Source organism: Euprymna scolopes, chromosome 40 (genome assembly GCF_053919585.1).
Source record: "Euprymna scolopes isolate OS-2025 chromosome 40, ASM5391958v1, whole genome shotgun sequence".
Lineage (NCBI taxonomy): Eukaryota > Metazoa > Mollusca > Cephalopoda > Sepiida > Sepiolidae > Euprymna > Euprymna scolopes.
Genome location: NC_136521.1, coordinates 21,552,140 through 21,578,248, shown reverse-complemented (window position 1 = coordinate 21,578,248; position 26,109 = coordinate 21,552,140). Strand labels below are relative to the sequence as shown.

The 26,109-nt window shown below is 28.0% G+C and overlaps 1 protein-coding gene across 1 annotated transcript in view; it reads right to left on the bottom strand.

Annotated features, from left to right (window-relative positions):
- The window catches only part of LOC145265415 (voltage-dependent T-type calcium channel subunit alpha-1G-like), a 759,315-nt gene that overhangs the window by 249,999 nt on the left and 483,207 nt on the right, over positions 1-26,109 (bottom strand). Inside the window, exons 14-16 of the mRNA XM_080121247.1 lie at positions 21,002-21,137; positions 15,623-15,906; positions 11,694-11,932 (exon numbers count right to left, since the gene is read on the bottom strand). Coding sequence (XP_079977373.1) covers positions 11,694-11,932; positions 15,623-15,906; positions 21,002-21,137 — 659 coding nt within the window. The remainder of the gene's footprint in view (positions 1-11,693; positions 11,933-15,622; positions 15,907-21,001; positions 21,138-26,109) is intronic.

Here is a 26,109-nt window from a genome sequence, read left to right as displayed (position 1 = left end):
TGGACTTATGTCAGTTGAATCTGTGGTATGCATGCTGCCTTTAAGCAATGGCAGCTGCACAAGTAGAAGTAAACCATTGGGGAGAGTGGGGCTTGCTATAGAATTTCCGTGTGGAAACATGTGATTCAATTGGAAGAGAAAAGATATTTCTCCATGGGGCATCACTGATGAGTTCTCTGATGGCTTCCCAGTCAGCCTTTTTGCAATACCTCGTTGTTTTGAGCAGTGGGTCTTCAGTTTTAGGGTGAGAATTTAGGGTGATTTCTATCATCATTATCACATCGTGATCAGCATTCTCGAGTGGGCTGTGGGCATTTGTTGTACGGAACTGTGGTCAGAAATAGATCTAGAAGCAAGGCATGTTGATGTTGCTGGTCTGGAAAACGTGTCGGAAATGTAACCGTCTTTGATAGGGAATGAGATTTAGAGAAGCTATGTGTTGTGCTACCAACAACGCCTGTAGAGAACCCAAACCAGTTACTATGGTGGACGTTGAAGTCACCAAATACATGTACTTGTGTGCTAGTATCGAGGGAGAGTTCTATATCTATGCTGCCAGAGACTTTGTTTTTTAGGGTACAGTCCTGGGTTGAGGGAAAGTGGCAGAGAGAATACAAGTAGCTAATATTATATTGCATGTTTAACCTGAAGCACATAAAGGCCTGGTCATTTGATTCTAGTTTTGAGGTGTTACGAATATAGACTCCAAGTCCATGCATATGTCTGTCCGAGTCCTTACGGCAGAGTGAGAGATAACTAGGCATGTTAAAGTGGTTAGAGGAAATGGAGGCGTGTAGGTTAGTTTCACTTAATGCTAAGATATCTGGGGTGTACTAGGAGAAATAATTCAACATCTAAGTTAGTTCTAAGCCCGTGGATATTCGTAAATGCAAACCTCAAGGGAGGAGGCAGGTTGGTTTTCTTTGAGTTTGGTCCTGGTTTAAACGTAATTTTTGTATGCCAGAATCGCATCCCCTCCCATCCTCTGCTGCTCAAGTGAAAGATCGTCATCCAAAGTTCATCAGTCATGATACATCCAGTGCCACCTCAAACTGTTTGCACATCTACAGGCAGAGCATGACTTCTGGCAGCTTGTTCCATGATGCAAAAGAGAATATTATTATATACACATTAGTGATGAGACGATTCCAAGATTTTCCCCGATTCTGATACAATTACCGCTTCTTTTCTAAATTCCAATACAATTACCGATTCTAATTCTTATTCCTTTAAAATCTGTAAATATTAAGCTATAGAAATTTGGAAGTGGGGTGGGGATGGGATCACTATAAAACCAATATAACATGTGCATATGGTTTCACAAACATAAATGTACTTGTTGGGTTAGGGTTGATTTTAGTTTGACTGATAGTTTTAAATCAATCAATATTTATCATTTTTGTTATTAATTATTTACTAGTAATTAATATGGGTCACATTAAGTTTATTAATACTAGTAATTAAAAATTAAGTTTGAAATAAAAACATAAAAAAGATTAAAAGAATCGTTTTTGGCATTGGAAAAAAGCTCAAATTAAAGTTAAAAAGATTTATAGCACTTGGGGCTCTAGAGTGAATGAGGGGGGGTTTTGTCTAATTGTCATGTTACACTGACTGGGCCGAAGTAAAAGTTCGTTGGAACACATTCCATTGAAATACTTGTAAAACAAAGGAGACAGCATTTCAGCAATGAGAAGTTTGTTAGGCAATATGGAATAGAATTTCATTTTTGTTAGGCAATATGGAATAGAATTTCACTTTTGTTAGGCAATATGGAATAGAATTTCACTTTTGTTAGGCAATATGGAATAGAATTTCATTTTTGTTAGGCAATATGGAATAGAATTTCATTTTTGTTAGGCAATATGGAATAGAATTTCATTTTTGTTAGGTAATATGGAATAGAATTTCACTTTTGTTAGGCAATATGGAATAGAATTTCACTTTTGTTAGGCAATATGGAATAGAATTTCATTTTTGTTAGGCAATATGGAATAGAATTTCATTTTTGTTAGGTAATATGGAATAGAATTTCACTTTTGTTAGGCAATATGGAATAGAATTTCACTTTTGTTAGGCAATATGGAATAGAATTTCATTTTTGTTAGGCAATATGGAATAGAATTTCATTTTTGTTAGGTAATATGGAATAGAATTTCACTTTTGTTAGGCAATATGGAATAGAATTTCACTTTTGTTAGGCAATATGGAATAGAATTTCACTTTTGTTAGGCAATATGGAATAGAATTTCATTTTTGTTAGGTAATATGGAATAGAATTTCATTTTTGTTAGGCAATATGGAATAGAATTTCATTTTTGTTAGGCAATATGGAATAGAATTTCATTTTTGTTAGGTAATATGGAATAGAATTTCACTTTTGTTAGGCAATATGGAATAGAATTTCACTTTTGTTAGGCAATATGGAATAGAATTTCATTTTTGTTAGGTAATATGGAATAGAATTTCATTTTTGTTAGGCAATATGGAATAGAATTTCATTTTTGTTAGGCAATATGGAATAGAATTTCACTTTTGTTAGGTAATATGGAATAGAATTTCATTTTTGTTAGGTAATATGGAATAGAATTTCACTTTTGTTAGGCAATATGGAATAGAATTTCACTTTTGTTAGGCAATATGGAATAGAATTTCATTTTTGTTAGGTAATATGGAATAGAATTTCATTTTTGTTAGGTAATATGGAATAGAATTTCATTTTTGTTAGGCAATATGGAATAGAATTTCACTTTTGTTAGGCAATATGGAATAGAATTTCATTTTTGTTAGGCAATATGGAATAGAATTTCATTTTTGTTAGGCAATATGGAATAGAATTTCATTTTTGTTAGGCAATATGGAATAGAATTTCATTTTTGTTAGGCAATATGGAATAGAATTTCATTTTTGTTAGGTAATATGGAATAGAATTTCATTTTTGTTAGGCAATATGGAATAGAATTTCATTTTTGTTAGGCAATATGGAATAGAATTTCACTTTTGTTAGGCAATATGGAATAGAATTTCATTTTTGTTAGGCAATATGGAATAGAATTTCATTTTTGTTAGGCAATATGGAATAGAATTTCATTTTTGTTAGGCAATATGGAATAGAATTTCATTTTTGTTAGGCAATATGGAATAGAATTTCATTTTTGTTAGGCAATATGGAATAGAATTTCATTTTTGTTAGGCAATATGGAATAGAATTTCATTTTTGTTAGGCAATATGGAATAGAATTTCATTTTTGTTAGGCAATATGGAATAGAATTTCATTTTTGTTAGGCAATATGGAATAGAATTTCACTTTTGTTAGGTAATATGGAATAGAATTTCATTTTTGTTAGGCAATATGGAATAGAATTTCATTTTTGTTAGGCAATATGGAATAGAATTTCATTTTTGTTAGGCAATATGGAATAGAATTTCATTTTTGTTAGGCAATATGGAATAGAATTTCATTTTTGTTAGGCAATATGGAATAGAATTTCATTTTTGTTAGGCAATATGGAATAGAATTTCACTTTTGTTAGGTAATATGGAATAGAATTTCACTTTTGTTAGGCAATATGGAATAGAATTTCATTTTTGTTAGGCAATATGGAATAGAATTTCATTTTTGTTAGGCAATATGGAATAGAATTTCATTTTTGTTAGGCAATATGGAATAGAATTTCATTTTTGTTAGGCAATATGGAATAGAATTTCATTTTTGTTAGGCAATATGGAATAGAATTTCATTTTTGTTAGGCAATATGGAATAGAATTTCATTTTTGTTAGGCAATATGGAATAGAATTTCACTTTTGTTAGGTAATATGGAATAGAATTTCATTTTTGTTAGGTAATATGGAATAGAATTTCATTTTTGTTAGGCAATATGGAATAGAATTTCATTTTTGTTAGGCAATATGGAATAGAATTTCATTTTTGTTAGGCAATATGGAATAGAATTTCATTTTTGTTAGGCAATATGGAATAGAATTTCATTTTTGTTAGGTAATATGGAATAGAATTTCATTTTTGTTAGGTAATATGGAATAGAATTTCATTTTTGTTAGGTAATATGGAATAGAATTTCATTTTTGTTAGGCAATATGGAATAGAATTTCATTTTTGTTAGGCAATATGGAATAGAATTTCATTTTTGTTAGGCAATATGGAATAGAATTTCACTTTTGTTAGGTAATATGGAATAGAATTTCATTTTTGTTAGGTAATATGGAATAGAATTTCATTTTTGTTAGGCAATATGGAATAGAATTTCATTTTTGTTAGGCAATATGGAATAGAATTTCATTTTTGTTAGGTAATATGGAATAGAATTTCATTTTTGTTAGGTAATATGGAATAGAATTTCATTTTTGTTAGGTAATATGGAATAGAATTTCATTTTTGTTAGGTAATATGGAATAGAATTTCATTTTTGTTAGGTAATATGGAATAGAATTTCATTTTTGTTAGGCAATATGGAATAGAATTTCACTTTTGTTAGGTAATATGGAATAGAATTTCATTTTTGTTAGGTAATATGGAATAGAATTTCATTTTTGTTAGGCAATATGGAATAGAATTTCATTTTTGTTAGGCAATATGGAATAGAATTTCATTTTTGTTAGGTAATATGGAATAGAATTTCATTTTTGTTAGGTAATATGGAATAGAATTTCATTTTTGTTAGGCAATATGGAATAGAATTTCATTTTTGTTAGGCAATATGGAATAGAATTTCATTTTTGTTAGGCAATATGGAATAGAATTTCATTTTTGTTAGGTAATATGGAATAGAATTTCATTTTTGTTAGGTAATATGGAATAGAATTTCATTTTTGTTAGGTAATATGGAATAGAATTTCATTTTTGTTAGGCAATATGGAATAGAATTTCATTTTTGTTAGGCAATATGGAATAGAATTTCATTTTTGTTAGGCAATATGGAATAGAATTTCATTTTTGTTAGGCAATATGGAATAGAATTTCATTTTTGTTAGGTAATATGGAATAGAATTTCATTTTTGTTAGGTAATATGGAATAGAATTTCATTTTTGTTAGGTAATATGGAATAGAATTTCATTTTTGTTAGGCAATATGGAATAGAATTTCATTTTTGTTAGGCAATATGGAATAGAATTTCATTTTTGTTAGGCAATATGGAATAGAATTTCACTTTTGTTAGGTAATATGGAATAGAATTTCATTTTTGTTAGGTAATATGGAATAGAATTTCATTTTTGTTAGGCAATATGGAATAGAATTTCATTTTTGTTAGGCAATATGGAATAGAATTTCATTTTTGTTAGGCAATATGGAATAGAATTTCACTTTTGTTAGGCAATATGGAATAGAATTTCATTTTTGTTAGGCAATATGGAATAGAATTTCACTTTTGTTAGGCAATATGGAATAGAATTTCACTTTTGTTAGGCAATATGGAATAGAATTTCATTTTTGTTAGGCAATATGGAATAGAATTTCATTTTTGTTAGGCAATATGGAATAGAATTTCATTTTTGTTAGGTAATATGGAATAGAATTTCATTTTTGTTAGGTAATATGGAATAGAATTTCATTTTTGTTAGGCAATATGGAATAGAATTTCATTTTTGTTAGGTAATATGGAATAGAATTTCATTTTTGTTAGGTAATATGGAATAGAATTTCATTTTTGTTAGGCAATATGGAATAGAATTTCATTTTTGTTAGGCAATATGGAATAGAATTTCATTTTTGTTAGGCAATATGGAATAGAATTTCATTTTTGTTAGGCAATATGGAATAGAATTTCATTTTTGTTAGGCAATATGGAATAGAATTTCATTTTTGTTAGGTAATATGGAATAGAATTTCATTTTTGTTAGGCAATATGGAATAGAATTTCACTTTTGTTAGGCAATATGGAATAGAATTTCATTTTTGTTAGGCAATATGGAATAGAATTTCACTTTTGTTAGGCAATATGGAATAGAATTTCACTTTTGTTAGGCAATATGGAATAGAATTTCATTTTTGTTAGGCAATATGGAATAGAATTTCATTTTTGTTAGGCAATATGGAATAGAATTTCATTTTTGTTAGGTAATATGGAATAGAATTTCATTTTTGTTAGGTAATATGGAATAGAATTTCATTTTTGTTAGGCAATATGGAATAGAATTTCATTTTTGTTAGGTAATATGGAATAGAATTTCATTTTTGTTAGGTAATATGGAATAGAATTTCATTTTTGTTAGGCAATATGGAATAGAATTTCATTTTTGTTAGGCAATATGGAATAGAATTTCATTTTTGTTAGGCAATATGGAATAGAATTTCATTTTTGTTAGGCAATATGGAATAGAATTTCATTTTTGTTAGGCAATATGGAATAGAATTTCATTTTTGTTAGGTAATATGGAATAGAATTTCATTTTTGTTAGGCAATATGGAATAGAATTTCACTTTTGTTAGGCAATATGGAATAGAATTTCACTTTTGTTAGGCAATATGGAATAGAATTTCACTTTTGTTAGGCAATATGGAATAGAATTTCATTTTTGTTAGATAATATGGAATAGAATTTCATTTTTGTTAGGCAATATGGAATAGAATTTCATTTTTGTTAGGTAATATGGAATAGAATTTCATTTTTGTTAGGCAATATGGAATAGAATTTCATTTTTGTTAGGTAATATGGAATAGAATTTCATTTTTGTTAGGCAATATGGAATAGAATTTCATTTTTGTTAGGCAATATGGAATAGAATTTCATTTTTGTTAGATAATATGGAATAGAATTTCATTTTTGTTAGGTAATATGGAATAGAATTTCATTTTTGTTAGGTAATATGGAATAGAATTTCATTTTTGTTAGGCAATATGGAATAGAATTTCATTTTTGTTAGGTAATATGGAATAGAATTTCATTTTTGTTTGGCAATATGGAATAGAATTTCATTTTTGTTAGGCAATATGGAATAGAATTTCATTTTTGTTAGATAATATGGAATAGAATTTCATTTTTGTTAGGTAATATGGAATAGAATTTCATTTTTGTTAGGTAATATGGAATAGAATTTCATTTTTGTTAGGTAATATGGAATAGAATTTCATTTTTGTTAGATAATATGGAATAGAATTTCATTTTTGTTAGGCAATATGGAATAGAATTTCATTTTTGTTAGGTAATATGGAATAGAATTTCATTTTTGTTAGGCAATATGGAATAGAATTTCATTTTTGTTAGGCAATATGGAATAGAATTTCATTTTTGTTAGATAATATGGAATAGAATTTCATTTTTGTTAGGTAATATGGAATAGAATTTCATTTTTGTTAGGTAATATGGAATAGAATTTCATTTTTGTTAGGTAATATGGAATAGAATTTCATTTTTGTTAGGTAATATGGAATAGAATTTCACTTTTGTTAGGCAATATGGAATAGAATTTCATTTTTGTTTGGCAATATGGAATAGAATTTCATTTTTGTTAGGCAATATGGAATAGAATTTCATTTTTGTTAGGCAATATGGAATAGAATTTCATTTTTGTTAGGCAATATGGAATAGAATTTCATTTTTGTTAGGCAATATGGAATAGAATTTCATTTTTGTTAGGCAATATGGAATAGAATTTCATTTTTGTTAGGCAATATGGAATAGAATTTCATTTTTGTTTGGCAATATGGAATAGAATTTCATTTTTGTTAGGTAATATGGAATAGAATTTCATTTTTGTTAGGCAATATGGAATAGAATTTCATTTTTGTTAGGCAATATGGAATAGAATTTCATTTTTGTTAGGCAATATGGAATAGAATTTCATTTTTGTTAGGCAATATGGAATAGAATTTCATTTTTGTTTGGCAATATGGAATAGAATTTCATTTTTGTTAGGCAATATGGAATAGAATTTCATTTTTGTTAGGCAATATGGAATAGAATTTCATTTTTGTTAGGCAATATGGAATAGAATTTCATTTTTGTTAGGCAATATGGAATAGAATTTCATTTTTGTTAGGCAATATGGAATAGAATTTCATTTTTGTTAGGCAATATGGAATAGAATTTCATTTTTGTTTGGCAATATGGAATAGAATTTCATTTTTGTTAGGTAATATGGAATAGAATTTCATTTTTGTTAGGCAATATGGAATAGAATTTCATTTTTGTAAGGCAATATGGAATAGAATTTCATTTTTGTTAGGTAATATGGAATAGAATTTCACTTTTGTTAGGCAATATGGAATAGAATTTCACTTTTGTTAGGCAATATGGAATAGAATTTCACTTTTGTTAGGCAATATGGAATAGAATTTCACTTTTGTTAGGCAATATGGAATAGAATTTCATTTTTGTTAGGTAATATGGAATAGAATTTCATTTTTGTTAGGCAATATGGAATAGAATTTCATTTTTGTTAGGCAATATGGAATAGAATTTCACTTTTGTTAGGCAATATGGAATAGAATTTCATTTTTGTTTGGCAATATGGAATAGAATTTCATTTTTGTTAGGCAATATGGAATAGAATTTCATTTTTGTTAGGTAATATGGAATAGAATTTCACTTTTGTTAGGCAATATGGAATAGAATTTCACTTTTGTTAGGCAATATGGAATAGAATTTCACTTTTGTTAGGCAATATGGAATAGAATTTCACTTTTGTTAGGCAATATGGAATAGAATTTCATTTTTGTTAGGCAATATGGAATAGAATTTCATTTTTGTTAGGCAATATGGAATAGAATTTCATTTTTGTTAGGCAATATGGAATAGAATTTCATTTTTGTTAGGTAATATGGAATAGAATTTCACTTTTGTTAGGCAATATGGAATAGAATTTCACTTTTGTTAGGCAATATGGAATAGAATTTCACTTTTGTTAGGCAATATGGAATAGAATTTCACTTTTGTTAGGCAATATGGAATAGAATTTCATTTTTGTTAGGTAATATGGAATAGAATTTCACTTTTGTTAGGCAATATGGAATAGAATTTCATTTTTGTTAGGCAATATGGAATAGAATTTCATTTTTGTTAGGCAATATGGAATAGAATTTCACTTTTGTTAGGCAATATGGAATAGAATTTCATTTTTGTTTGGCAATATGGAATAGAATTTCATTTTTGTTAGGCAATATGGAATAGAATTTCATTTTTGTTAGGTAATATGGAATAGAATTTCACTTTTGTTAGGCAATATGGAATAGAATTTCACTTTTGTTAGGCAATATGGAATAGAATTTCACTTTTGTTAGGCAATATGGAATAGAATTTCACTTTTGTTAGGCAATATGGAATAGAATTTCATTTTTGTTAGGCAATATGGAATAGAATTTCATTTTTGTTAGGCAATATGGAATAGAATTTCATTTTTGTTAGGCAATATGGAATAGAATTTCATTTTTGTTAGGTAATATGGAATAGAATTTCACTTTTGTTAGGCAATATGGAATAGAATTTCACTTTTGTTAGGCAATATGGAATAGAATTTCACTTTTGTTAGGCAATATGGAATAGAATTTCACTTTTGTTAGGCAATATGGAATAGAATTTCATTTTTGTTAGGTAATATGGAATAGAATTTCATTTTTGTTAGGCAATATGGAATAGAATTTCATTTTTGTTAGGCAATATGGAATAGAATTTCACTTTTGTTAGGCAATATGGAATAGAATTTCACTTTTGTTAGGCAATATGGAATAGAATTTCATTTTTGTTAGGCAATATGGAATAGAATTTCACTTTTGTTAGGCAATATGGAATAGAATTTCACTTTTGTTAGGCAATATGGAATAGAATTTCATTTTTGTTAGGCAATATGGAATAGAATTTCATTTTTGACGCTGAGAGGGAGATAAAAATGATACATGTACAACTCCAAATAATGGCATGCGTAGGTGAATGGTGGCTTTGTAGAGCTATAGGATATTAACTGGTATGAGAAGTTTTCTAGCATGGTAGAAGAAGCTCACTTCGTTGGTATTTTATAATCATATTTTTTAGTTAATATTCAAAATACAAGAAAGTTTTATGGATGCACCTCAGAATTTGGCCAACAAAAATAATCATGAGGTTTATGTTATTTCCTGTTTATAAAAGCTTGAGTTTAAAAAAATTTTAATTTATGCTTATCGTGTGATAGGATTTTCAGCTTAGATCCAAAATTTAATAGAGATTCTTCGATGTAAATCATAAATTTAAATTACCACAGAGAGCATAGTGGTCAGGCGATATTTTGCCTGTAAAGCTTAGTACAAACAATTAAGAGTTATATCACTATCATGTAACCCAATTTTTATTTAGATTCTAAATTTAAAAGATTTTTGGATGAACAAGAAACTAAGTTGAAAATAAGATCCTGGTGGGGGGGGGGCACGGTTTTTACCTTGAGTCTAATGATCAGGAACTTCTTATTTATCATTAAATTGATTTTAACAAATTAAGAAACTTATAAATAAAATACAAACAAAACAATGAATTTTATTTTTATTAAAAATTTATTTTTGCTTTCTCCCATGAAAAAAGATGCGTTTCTTTTTACACTCATGCATAGGATTTCTTCATTTTTCTGCTTAAAAAAATATCAATAAAGCAGCAAAAAAAATGGGATTTTTGGTTGGCAAACAAATAAGCAATCATTTTTATGATTAATAACAAATAAGCCAATCGGAAGCTGAAAAAAGTGCAAAAATATTTAAGATAAAAACAATTCACATCTGATAGAATGAAATCTCATAAAAAGATCCAATCATGGATTATTTTTACAAAAAACAAAAAACACACAAACTTGGCTTGATGCAATTTAATAAAAAGCCACATTTTGGTTAAATCAAACACAAATCCTAAATGAAATCTTTCAAAAAGAAAGAACAATTACAGAAAAATATAATTATTAACTTAATGCGATCTTTAAAAATGTCAACATCAAAGCCTCATCCTATGTAACAAACAGCCATAATCTTGGCTAAATGAAGTCTTACAAAAAGCCACAATTTTGGCTAAATAAAATCGTACAAATAGTCACAACTGTGACTACATGCAATTTTACAAAAGCCAAAACTTTGACTAAATGTAATCATATAAAAGACCACAATCTTTGTTAAATTCAATCGTATAAAAGACCACAGTCTTTGTTAAATGCAATATCATAAAAAGTCACAATCTGAGCTTAACACAATTTTGAAAAACAAAAACAAAACAAAACAAAGAAAACAACAAAAATAAAAACCAACAATAATTACTTTACACAACCTTACAAAAAATGCAATATTAAAATTTAATTAATGCCATCTTTTGTAAGGTTGTGTAAATTAGGTTTTGTAAAACCAAAATAATAAATTTTCAGATTCCAAAAGGCCATATTGAGCTGTTTAAATTAATGTATATTTATACATTAATTTAAATTAATGTATATTTATACATTAATTTAAACAGCTTAATATGACCTTTTAGTTAAGCATTTTTCTGACATTTTTTCTTACAATTATTTTTATAAATTTATTTTTCTTACTTTTTAAAAAAATATTTTTTGAATATTTTGAATAAAGAAAAACTTATCCTTCATTTTGAAAAAGAGATTAGCATCAGAGATTACGGGATAAAAACATGCTTCAGTGAAAAAATTCCTGTATTATTCAGTCTACAACAGTTAGAAATAAATTGTTTTAGATTTTGAGGCTCAAATTATAAGAAGAGAAAAGTTTGACATACCTGTGATTGGTAGTTGACTTTGGTGTTCCCGGTGTATAAACAGGTGAGATGGACTTATTACTAAAGACATCATCATCAAGATCGTCAGTGCTATCCGAGGGACTGTCTACCATTAAATTAGTCTTGTCACCTTCTTTTTTACGATGTTTCAGACGCCAACTGCTACGGGTGCTCCCGCGACTACTTGTGCGACGTAGCCTGGGTGATGGTCGCGGAGAGCCACGGAGTGTCATTGATCCCTAATAACAAAAGACAAAAAATCTTATTGTAATGGAGATTTGGTGTCTGTCTTTTATCAAAACTATGTCACTATCCACGTCACATTCTCATGCGCAATGATTTCATTTTAAACTAGTTGTCTCTACATAGCATTGTCCGGGATTGTTTTTAATTTCATTTTGTTTTACTACGTTTTTTTTTTTTTTTAATTTTTTTTTTAACTATGCCCTTTTTTTTTTTTTTTTAAATATTTCTTGTTTGTTTGTAAATATAATTTTTAAAGTTACAGCATCATTTTTTGTAAAATTATTAATTGCACCAAATTGTTATAAACTATAATTTAAAAATGATAGAATTTCAAGGGATTTTAGACGCATTTAAATTCTCAAATAGAAAATCATTTAAACTGGCTTTAAAATTTTTAGCACATCTTCATATACTTGCAAAAATTGAACGTTTGCAAAAGTATTAACTTCCCGCCCCCCCAAAAAACTTGAGTGGAAATTAAAGAGCCTCGCTTCAAGAAATTAGAAATTGTTATTTATCCCGTTCATACACTCATCGATAATCACATATTGGAATTTTTATTATTTTTATTATTTAATGTAGAAACGTTTATGTCTATGTGTGAATCCTCTGTAGAAACGAAAGTTAGAAAACCTACAAAACAGCTAAAGTGTATTTATAAGTAAAATTTTCTGGAGAAGACAATGGAAATGGCCTCGAATCTGCAAGGAAACTATGAGGGAAGAAACCCTTTTAAAACTTCAAATAGTCTTGTTTTTATATCATTATGATCATTGTATAAAAAATCTTCACAAAGAAGAAATTAGAAGTGGTTCTGAATCTCTAAGTGCTCTCACTCCCAACAGAATTATAAGGGTAAAAACCTTCATTTAAACTTTAAATGTATCCTGATAACATTTTAATGAAATCTCTCGGGCAACAGCAAGAAGGGGGATAACTACCTTTTCTTTAAAAATACAATAGAACCTTGGGATACGGTTTTTCAGGTTACGATATGGAATACAATGTTTTTCTGGCCCCTGGTTACGGTATTTGCCCTGCCTTGCGGTGTTATTTATAATGTTATTTGATTATAAACATGTGTATTATATACTGTACTGTATTTTGTTACTAATTTTTAACGCCGTATCTCGGGTATATTTGACACAATTTCATTTATAAATCTCATAAAATTTGATTAAAAAATCAAAAGAAATCGCCACAATTTTTCCATAACTTTTCTTAAAAAAAATATTGCTAATTGTTTTCAAATATTATTGTTTACTTGGGTCTATGACTGTTAGGTACTTGGTTGGATTGATAGAAAGAGTCGAGAAAATTTTTGTTAGAAGAATTGAAGGTCGTAAGTTGTGAGAATATGTATAATTATATAATATGTATAATTATATAATATGTATAATTATAGAATATGTATAATTAATTTGAAAGAATAAAAAAGTTCTGGATTTATAATTAAAAAAAAAAAAAAAAAAAAAAAAAAAAATACTACATGATACCCTCCAACTAAGAATAGACTGACCCGCACATCATTAAATTTACAATTTTTTTTTGTAATCAAACTATATTTGGGACAAATAAACTTCAATTAATGCCTGACTTGTCCACCAAACTTAATTCATGAATTTCCAACAGTCTTTGTTTTATTGCTGTTCAATGATAATCACATTAGGATACAAGGTGCAACATGGTCAATAACCTTGATGCACAACTTTTTTGTTACCATCCTGATTTTGGCAATGACGGTCCTTTTCAGTTCAGGATTTTTTATTCGCCCTAAACAAGGCCATTGAAGTGTAAGTGGCTATAGGAGCTATATTTGTAGGGGGAGGGAACCTGCATGGGAAGTTGGGAAGCAAGGTATTTATTCACATCACATTTAATTTTCCTCATGTTGATACAGTTGGGGAAATAAAGAGCAAGGATGAAATCCCAAAGGCAAGCGTTCTGAAGAAAGCAGCTATTAGAAAAAACATTTTCTGGCATCTTGGGACCTCTGCAGTGGTGATTTTGCATAATACTAGATGGTTTGAGAAGTTTTTTTTGTCTCAGTAGAGGGACCCTACTTTCTTTGCTGCAGACTTGGTAGTATCTTCTATGTAATTATTCCACTTTATGTGTTGTCTGATAATTTCAAGCTGAGAATTTTAAATGTTGGATTCTTGAGACAGATGCCATCGACCATGACAATTAATGGTTAAAAGGTTCTTATAGTCATTAAAAGGAAAGGAGCTTTGTCTTAGTATTAAATGTAACTGTCCGTTTTGGGACCACATTATTCTACAGACGGGAAATCATTCTCCAAGAATTCAGCAATTATCTTGTTTGTGTGGGCATTCAGTTTGCCCTCATGCCAGGAATAGAGAGTGATATCTTAGATGTGATTGTATCTGGAAAGCCGTTTATTAAGATCAGGAATAATACAGATCCAAGTATAAACCCCATTGAGGTGGTGTTCTTTAGATGTACAGACATCAGGAACTACCTGAATCTTTCATTTAAAAAAGATCCGATTATTTCAATTCTTTGTCCACTAATATCATACAAGTTGATTTTACTGAGAGGACCTTTATGCTATACTTTGTCAAATATTACAGTCCTTGTTTCATGTAACTTATTCAATATGCAGTTTTTATGTTCAAAGATGGCTGTTAGAAGATCCATAGTAGAATGTGGAATGCCTAAGTTAATTCATAGTTAGGTCAGAGAGAATGTTAGCATTTCCAAGGTGGCGAACTATTACTGGATTAATGATTCAAATATTTTGGTGAAGAATGGTAGGAATCATAGGGTGATGAGATAATTCCAAAATATAATTCGGGAGAGGGAGGTTAAGATCCAGTCAGTATGAATCCCCTTCAAGATCACACCTACTGATGTATCGATCATCAAAATGCCCCCCATATCATCAAGTGGAAATAAAAGTGTTGGATATTCATGATTGAAACTTGTTGCACAAGTCAGGCATAGATTAAATTTTATTTGTGCTGGATTGCCAAAAGAATTTTGAATTTTATTAATGATTCTATGTGTGGCATTTTGTGGGTTACCCTATAAAGCGAAAAAGTATCAAATTTTGTAGTTCAAGTGATTATTTCATCCAGCAAGGAGAGTGGGTTTGAACATTAACAAACACCATTGAGCATTTGAAATTTTATTGCTGGTTAGCAAAAGTTGTAATAAGCAGAATATGAGAACACAGATTACTAGAAGAATTCATAAAACCAAATCGGTCATTTAAATGAAAGTTTTTGGATGAATCAAGCATAGATTGACATTTATTTGCACCAAATATAGTTCGGTTGCAGAAAGGAGTGTAAATTATATTCATGACATTTTTAGACTTACTTTATTTGGGTATGGATTACCCTGTATAATGAAAATATCAGTTTAGCTTTGTTTTGAGTCCAAATCAGTTTTTCATCGAAAACATGGTGTTAAACATTGTACATTTGACAGTTTTTCTAGGATTAGTTAAAACTGCAATAATGAGAACATATTACCAGAAAAACACAAAAACATACTTGAAGAATCAAAGAATTATTAGGATACACACATTATGAGAAGAATGCATAAATTACAAGAAAAAGACACAGTTTACTTGACGAATACACAGATTATTTAAAGAATACACAAATTACAAGAAAAATGCACAAAAGCAAAATGCTGATTTGAATGAAACTTACAAAAGATTTATCAGTGGATTCAACAGACAATGTACTTCGATGAACTGTGGATTGACGCTGTAAAACTGGCCTGCTGACTGATAGCTTGTTATTGGTGTCTTTGGTCAGCATCTCATTTGGAGATCCTTGTGGTGTCGCCATAGGTGTTGCAGCAGTATGGGTTATGATTGGTGGGTTTCCAGGCCCTTCAGAAAGAGGAATTCCTTGCAACTCTCTTGACATACATAAATGCACACTTGTTGTCAAAGAAGTCCCAGGAGCAGGGACGGCTAACATTTTCTTCTCTGAAAAACGGAATATAAGAAATCAAGATGTGTGTACTCCAAATAATATGCAATGGTGTCATCCATCAAATTAATGAAAGAAATTACACTTTGAAATAAAATTTCCGTTCCTAAATGAAATTAGAATATTTATAGCATTTCTATTGGTAAAAGAAATTAAAATATTTGATACTTCAATTAGTTTTTAGAGTGGAGCACATGTTGGAGTCTTTTTTTCTTTGGATTATAATTTGTCTGTTTAATGTTCAAATTTTTGAGGGTCTTGCATCATGCTAAAATGTTTTTTGATAGCGGGAGGGAGGGCAAATGAGATTAAAAGTTGTGTCAGAAGGGGAACAGAGAAAGTAGTAGTAGTAGTAGTAGTATTAGTAATAGTAGGATGACACAGATGAATAACAATAACTGAATCAACTATAATTCAGCACAACCCAAATGAGATTTATGAAAAAGGTGTTACTCTTCTACCTGGATTGTTCCATTTACCATTGATCCTCATGCTTCAATGCTGAATGAAGCATCAAGTACTATTTTTCAAGTCTTTGGTTTGACACGACCAAAGATTGTATCTTGATCTCGTGGCCTATCGGTAAACACTTTAAACATTATGCCATAAATAATATAAATAAGGAAAAAAAAAAAAAAACTAAAGTAGTAGTTACATCAGTGTAAAAGGATGACATGAATAAATGACATAAAGAAAGAAGAAAAGTAATATATATTGTTTGATATATATATATATATATATATATGTTGTGGTGGCAACCACTTATTTGCATATGCGAATAACATAACACTATAAATGGCAAGCCTAGGTTGGCCTTGGTGTGTCTTACTCAAATGCCACCAGAAGTGACGCCGAAGAGCGTACATGTCCTCCCACCAAGACTCTCTGACTCGACACCGTCATTTGTACACATTGTAAATATACCTTTTTCTCTAATACACTTATTATTGCGTTATCTTGTTGTTTGCGTCTTCATTGTATTTCCTTACTAATTATTGTTCAACCTTGCAACCACAACAATATATATATATATATTATTACCAAGATAAAGAAAAATATCTTAAAATTGGAACTTATCAAGATTAGAAAAAAAGCTCAAAAATTAGATTGAGTAATTAAACTAGATAAATGATAATAAATGAGAATAAAAATTGCATTAATTACGATATTTATTAATGCATAAAAAATTCAAACAATGAATTCTAATAAAAAAATATGTAACCCATGGATTTTAAAAGAAAGACTCTTTTCATTCTCAAATTGATGCTAATCAGTAATGCATTTTTACTAATATTTATCCTCTGATGAAAAGAGCCCATCTTTGAATATCCATGGGTTAAATTTTTGTATTATTATAATTCCTTGTTTGATTTTTGATGGATTAATAAATATTGTAATTTATTCAATTTTGTTTTCATCATTAATTTTTCTTGCCACCCCCATCTTTTTTCCCTCTCTTTCTCTCCTATATATATATATATATATATATATATATATATATATATATATATATATATATATATATATATATTATTTTAAAAATATAATTATCCATATAAATAATATATTCCGCTCCTCATGTGGGGGTACCAAATTGGTTAAAGCGAAAATTATTCCCAGCTCGCATTAAGGTAAAAATGCGCTTTCTTAAATAATTGAACTCATTCAAAACATATCGCTAAAACCAAAACACACAACATTTATATATATATATATATATATATATATATATATATATATATATATATATATATATATATATATATATATATATATATATTGTTACATTTTGGAAATAAAAAGAATTCCAGCAGATTATTATAATCTATTATAAGGAAAAAAATTCAAAATAAGGGTGTAATATTTATATTTTTATTTTCAGAACTTTAGGAAAGATAAGCCATCGGTACCGTCGGTTTCAAACTTGATAATAGGGAACCGTTTTAGGCTGAATCCCTTATATACGAAGCTACCATCACTGATCAATCTACAAACATGCGCGAAACATTCATTCAATGTGCAAAACGAATGCCTGAAAGGTTGTATCCACAGAATGAGAGGGTTCCTTATAAACTGGGATAAGAAGAAAGACAAAACCTGATTTCAAATAATTTTTATTAACTTTGAATAGTTTATGTATATATATATATATATATAGTAAGTTATATGCGCATATAAAAACGACAAACAACCACAGAATTCGCGCATAAGCCTGAAGAGTCCTAGAGAGGATGAAACGCGGAACATTCAGTGTAGCTTAATCGCCATATACATTTTATAACTTACTAACTAGCTCTACCTACGTATTGAGCACTTTTGAAGTAAATACTTAAAGTTTATGCATAAATCTATACTTTCATATATTAATTTTATGTGAGTAAATTAAGTAGTTATATATATATATATAAAATGAAAATTACAATTGAATTTACCAAAATGATCCAAGATGGTAAAATTAAAGTAAATTATAAATATTAAAGAATTAATATTTATAAACTTATCTCAGCCAGATTTAAAAGCTCGATAATACCAAATAGGAAATAGAGCTTATAATATGAGCAAACAGTTAATGAAATATGTTAAAAATCACTTTGAAATGAGTTAAAAACATATTTAATCTGAAAAGGAAACACTAGATAAATGGATAGTCCTTAATACGCGGAGTTTCGAAGAAATACTCTCCTTCTCATCAGAGGGTAGGAATTAGCAAAATGCAGGATCGGATTTTGCATGCAGAAGTATTTGATGAAACAACAAATAAGTCAAAGATCTTACTTGAAAACAAAATAAAATAAGTTAAGCAGAGGGAATATAGTAAAGAAAAAGGTGATTACACATTAATGGATAGTCTGGTGGAAGATAAAAAAATCCAGTGACGGTAAAATCCAAATGTAAAACTTCAAGAAAGTTAAAAGTTAACTTATTTTGTTTTCAAGTAAGATCTTTGACTTATTTGTTGTTTCATCAAATACTTCTGCATGCAAAATCTGATCCTGCATTTTGCTAATTCCTACCCTCTGATGAGAAGAAGAGTATTTCTTTGAAACTCCGCGGATTAAGGACTATCCATTTATCTAGTGTTTCCTTTTCAGATTAAATATGTTTTATTTATATATATATATATATATATATATATATATATATATATATATATATATATATATATATATATATATATATATATATAGATGTAGTATTGGGAATCCCAGCTTAAATGCTATCTAGGTAGTTTGGAGAAATAGTAAGTTATGTAAGTATATTTTCGATTCCCATCAGCGAGTTTAGTGGGGTCACAAAAGGTTAGGGTTGACAGGTATCAACCTAGATAGAAATTAGGGGTGACATGCACTTAAAATTAGGGGTAATGGGAATTGTGGGTAGGCTTCCAGTTGACGGACATATGTGAGAGTTGGTTTTGGGCTGCAGAGAATGCAGACTGGGAGATTAGGGTCCCTCTGCGACAACCAGGTTTCGACATGATAGGCTTGCCTTTAATAAAAAGAATTGAAGCTTCAAATCCATCTTGTGTTATCAATGCGTCTGTCTGCAGCAGTGACCACTCCCCACGAGATGGAGACCAGCGACCAGAAGATATCATCCGCTAGACAAGGCAAGTAGGTATGTACGCATGACGTTATTGGCATACACGTCGAGACCCTTCAAGGCAAGAAACGGTGTAAGGATAATACATACACACACACATAAGTAAGAACATATATGTAGGAACACACAGACTTTAAAAGTACCCGTAAAAGCAATCGTAAAAGAGAATAGTAGCAGGAACGTTTAAGAAGTAAAAGAATAAGTAATAAATAAGAAGGATGCAAAAGACCATCTTTAACATAAAGAAGAATATAATTTAAGGTTAATTTAAGGTTTAATTAATACCATTTTTTCTTAACATTCCCCACAAAACGTAGACTACATTCAAATATTTAATTATGAATTTTAATTTTTAATTTCAAATTTTAATTTTGATTTAAAATTTTAAATTTTAATTTTAAATTTAATTTGAATTTAAATTGAAATTTTAAATTTCTCCAACATGGATTATTTTTTTTGGAAAAAATTTCGATTAGCATAATTTAAATTTTATATTTATATAAGATAGGTTTTTCAGACTAATTAAAAAACTTTTTACACTTGACCCATAGGTTGATTTGGAGGAGAATATAAGCATGTGTAATATAGTACATATAGAAGAGGAATAAAGTTAAATATAATATTATATGAATAAAAATAATTATCCGTTCAAATCAGACTAGTTTACAAATAAGTTAGGATAAAACAAGTTTATGACTAGAAAAAATTAAAATTTAATTTATTAATAAACCAGACTTTTTCATAGGTTTCACAATAAATAGTTCACATATAATATAATTATTATTAACAGAACCACTTAAGTATATTTCAATTCTTTTTCTTTCTTTCTCTTTTCTGTTTCTTTGGTGTCCAAAATATTAAATGGAAAATTTTTCAAATTTAATTATTTGAAATTTAATTTTTTCTCAAAACAAGATCTTGTAATATATATGTGTATTTTCCACTTCCAATTATAGACAGATAAGATAGATCAGCTGAAGAGAGCTTGACATGGGAACGTAAAATGGTTCCCTATTATCAGGTTTGAAACTGACGGTACTGATGGCTTATTTTATCTAAACTTCTAAAAATGAAAATAAAATTTCTCTCTCTCTCTCTCTCTCTCTCTCTCTCTCTCTATATATATATATATATATATATATATATATATATATGTGTGTGTGTGTGTGTGTGTGTGTACTAGCAGGCTAACCGGTGTTGCCGGGGAATCATTCAGTTTTGGCCTCTCATACATGATGTCAGTTGCTATGATGTCATGTATGACATGAGAGCATATATATATATATATATATATATATATATATATATATATATATATATATATATATATATATAAAAACAATGATATGACATCATCCATGACGTCATTGTGAACAAACAAACACAGGAAGACGGATTTATATAGATGCTATATAATATAATGCATAGTAGCAACACTGATGTGATGATGGTCAGTTAAAGGGAAATGAATTTCCAAAGTCGTGTTACCTTTTTCTTGGTTATTCTTCTCTTGCATTTCACTCTCATTCACCTGAACGGAACCTCCCTTTACATCTTCGTTATTATTATTTTCTGTTATCGAATCTTTCTTATCTTTATCCTTTTCTTTTCGCTTTTCATCTTCCTGCAAAATAAAAATGACACAAATCAAATGTAGCAAACAAATAAAATTTTGAAAAATAGCACCCTCATTCACGTGGGAATGACCCCCCCTCCCCAAAAAAAAAACATTTCATTTCGTTAAATCGAAGCAAAAGCTTTGAAATTAAACTGACAAAAGAAGTCAGCCGTAATTATCAGAATTATTCAATTCTTGAGGCAGCTTGTGTGTATGCGTGTCAGAATGAATGCAGTACACCATGAAAGCACCATGAGATATTGTGACGACTTAACCGTGAAGTGATGAATGCTAAAAATCAAGTGACTATAATTGCTTTCATTCTTTTCTTTACTGCTTCGTTGAAATTTGCTTTCCTTCTCACTTTCCCAAAGCAAGGAAGTTTTGACATGGATGTGTGAACTCAAAAGTATTTTCAGCCAATGGAAATATTTTCAAACCCCCCAAAATTAACGCATATATGTGAAAGTAATAAGTCAGTGCAAAGTTGGAAACCCTTAAACATCAAGAAGACAAACAGCCCAAACTAGACAAACTTCATCAGCTGCACCTTGAATAGGACTCAAGAACATATGCTCAACATCTCTTCCATGTCTGACATGAAGGAGAAGAAAAGGATTCAATGATTCAGTCTTCATCAACTCACACATATCTATACACTCACAAGAACAAAGTAAATGTACACACATACACAATGCCACGCTGCCAAATACTCACATACTTATATATTTACACTATGCATATTTTGAATTGTGACTATTAATCCAACTTCACCGAACATGTGTTTTCATAAATGACTGAAAATAATGTTTATATTCTTACATCTCTTATATAAAAATGTTTTGTTATAAACTTTCGTATTTCTCATTTTTTTTGAATTAACAAAGCTCTCTTCATGTTTTAGTTATTTCTCAATTTTTTTGTATGTTATCTAGTGACCCTTCTATTATTTTTATATTTCATTCTAGTTTCATTTCTCAATTTTTTTGTATGTTATCTAGTGACCCTTCTATTATTTTTATATTTCATTCTAGTTTCATTTCTCAATTTTTTTGTATGTTATCTAGTGACCCTTCTATTATTTTTATATTTCATTCTATTTTCATTTCTCAATTTTTTTGTATGTTATCTAGTGACCCTTCTATTATTTTTATATTTCATTCTATTTTCATTTCTCAATTTTTTTGTATGTTATCTAGTGACCCTTCTATTATTTTTATATTTCATTCTAGTTTCATTTCTCAATTTTTTTGTATGTTATCTAGTGACCCTTCTATTATTTTTATATTTCATTCTAGTTTCATTTCTCAATTTTTTTGTATGTTATCTAGTGACCCTTCTATTATTTTTATATTTCATTCTATTTTCATTTCTCAATTTTTTTGTATGTTATCTAGTGACCCTTCTATTATTTTTATATTTCATTCTATTTTCATTTCTCAATTTTTTTGTATGTTATCTAGTGACCCTTCTATTATTTTTATATTTCATTCTAGTTTCATTTCTCAATTTTTTTGTATGTTATCTAGTGACCCTTCTATTATTTTTATATTTCATTCTAGTTTCATTTCTCAATTTTTTTGTATGTTATCTAGTGACCCTTCTATTATTTTTATATTTCATTCTAGTTTCATTTCTCAATTTTTTTGTATGTTATCTAGTGACCCTTCTATTATTTTTATATTTCATTCTATTTTCATTTTATATAGGCATGCATGTTCCATATAACCATTCTTTTTTTCTTTCACTAAAACATAACTTTTGTACCCCAATATGAAATGTCGGTGTGGTTCTTGATTATACACAAAGACGCTATCATCCTCCAAGAATGGTCTCTGCCAAAAACAGTGACCATGCCAAAATTTCGCATCAACAATCTGATATTTTATCTTTCCCAAAATAAAAATAATAATAATCCGGTGTAAAATCTTTATAATTATAATTAATTTAGAAATTTATTGATTCATTTAAGTCTCACAATTATATTTCGATATTAACGACAAATATTAATTGGTCAAGTGAAATTCCAAAGACTAGCAGTTTGATGAAGAGAGTAGAAAACGTTCCAATATCTTGGGACCTTTAGAGTGAAAAAGCGGGATTTTACTAATTGACGGGTTGGTGATATTTACGTTGAGGGGCACAAGTAGAGTAAGTTCATCAGAGCACATTCCATTGTAATACTTGTAAAAATTCCTACAGTTACGTGCTTAGAAAATGAACTATTAAACCTGACATAGTGATATGGGACAAGAAGGAAAAAGAAGCAACCTTAGTAGAAGTCAGTGTCCCTAATGATGAGCTGAGAGTAAAAAATAACAAAATACCAAGACCTTATGTACGGCTTGAGAAGAAACAAAAATCTTAGGAAGATCTTTATCATTCAAGTAATTATAGGAGCAAATGAACCAATGAAAAAGAACTTCAAAAACTACCTGGCAAATATACCCTGTGAACTAAGTGCAAGAGAGATTAAAACAATTGACCTTAAAGGTACGGTTAGAATCTGAAAAAAGATCTCTTGGCTAGAATATATTAGATAGCAAGTCTGGCATCCGGTAGGATACCCTATTTCCAGCTGATAAGAAAATTGAAAAGAAAAATTAAAACAAGCACAAGGATGAAACTTGGTGGCAATGGGACAAGGATTAGAGCTTGGTAGACAGTATGGGATCTATTAAGTTAAAGAGTCTTTGCTAGACCCTGTCGCAGAAGGAGAGACTAGTGGTTGGAGTACCAGTTCAGATGTGTCAATAATATGCAATGCATGGGTGAATGGTGGATTTGTGAAAAGATAGTATACTAGTAAGTATAGAACGTTTTTTGAAAGAGTAGAGGGAGCCTATCTCTTTGAAGAAGACTAGGCAGTATCTTTACTATATTAGTTTCAATTTATGTTTAGTAACTTTTATATATTTTCAGTATCTTTTATATATTTGTTTCAATTTATGTTTAGTAACTTTTATATATTTTCAGTATCTTTTATATATTTGTTTCAATTTATGTTTAGTAACTTTTATATATTTTCAGTATCTTTTATATATTTGTTTCAATTTATGTTTAGTGTCTTTTATGTATTTTCAGTATCTTTTATATATTTGTTTCAATTTATGTTTAGTATCTTTTATATATTTTCAGTATCTTTTATATATTTGTTTCAATTTATGTTTAGTAACTTTTATATATTTTCAGTATCTTTTATATATTTGTTTCAATTTATGTTTAGTGTCTTTTATATATTTTCAGTATCTTTTATATATTTGTTTCAATCTATGTTTAGTAACTTTTATATATTTTCAGTATCTTTTATATATTTTCAGTATCTTTTATATATTTTCAGTATCTTTTATATATTTGTTTCAATTTATGTTTAGTGTCTTTTATATATTTTCAGTATCTTTTATATATTTTCAGTATCTTTTATATATTTTCAGTATCTTTTATATATTTTCAGTATCTTTTATATATTTTCAGTATCTTTTATATATTTTTTTCAATTTATGTTTAGTATCTTTTATATATTTTCAGTATCTTTTATATATTTTCAGTATCTTTTATATATTTTCAGTATCTTTTATATATTTGTTTCAATTTATGTTTAGTAACTTTTATATATTTTCAGTATCTTTTATATATTTTCAGTATCTTTTATATATTTTCAGTATCTTTTATATATTTATTTCAATTTATGTTTAGTAACTTTTATATATTTTCAGTATCTTTTATATATTTTCAGTATCTTTTATATATTTTCAGTATCTTTTATATATTTATTTCAATTTATGTTTAGTAACTTTTATATATTTTCAGTATCTTTCATATATTTGTTTCAATTTATGTTTAGTGTCTTTTTTATATTTTCAGTATCTTTTATATATTTGTTTCAATTTATGTTTAGTAACTTTTATATATTTTCAGTATCTTTTGTATATTTTCAGTATCTTTTATATATTTTCAGTATCTTTTATATATTTTCAGTATCTTTTATATATTTTCAGTATCTTTTATATATTTGTTTCAATTAATGTTTAGTAACTTTTATATATTTTCAGTATCTTTTATATATTTTCAGTATCTTTTATATATTTTCAGTATCTTTTATATATTTGTTTCAATTAATGTTTAGTAACTTTTATATATTTTCAGTATCTTTTGTATATTTTCAGTATCTTTTATGTATTTGTATCAATTCATGTTTAGTATCGTTTATACATTTTCAGTATCTTTTATATATTTTCAGTATCTTTTATATATTTTCAGTATCTTTTATATATTTGTTTCAATTTATGTTTAGTAACTTTTATATATTTTCAGTATCTTTTATATATTTGTTTCAATTAATGTTTAGTATCTTTTATATATTTTATGTATCTTTTATATATTTTCAGTATCTTTTATATATTAGTTTCAATTTATGTTTATTACCTTTTATATATTTTCAGTATCTTTTATATATTTGTTTCAATTAATGTTTAGTATCTTTTATATATTTTATGTATCTTTTATATATTTTCAGTATCTTTTATATATTTTCAGTATCTTTTATATATTTGTTTCAATTAATGTTTAGTATCTTTTATATATTTTCAGTATCTTTTATATATTTGTTTCAATTTATGTTTAGTATCTTTTATATATTTTCAGTATCTTTTATATATTTGTATCAATTCATGTTTAGTAACTTTTATATATTTTCAGTATCTTTTATATAGTTGTTTCAATTTATGTTTAGTAACTTTTATATATTTTCAGTATCTTTTATATATTTGTTTCAATTTATGTTTAGTGTCTTTTTTATATTTTCAGTATCTTTTATATATTTGTTTCAATTAATGTATAGTATCGTTTATATATTTTCAGTATCTTTTATATATTAGTTTCAATTTATGTTTATTACCTTTTATATATTTTCAGTATCTTTTATATATTTGTTTCAATTTATGTTTAGTAACTTTTATATATTTTGAGTATCTTTTAT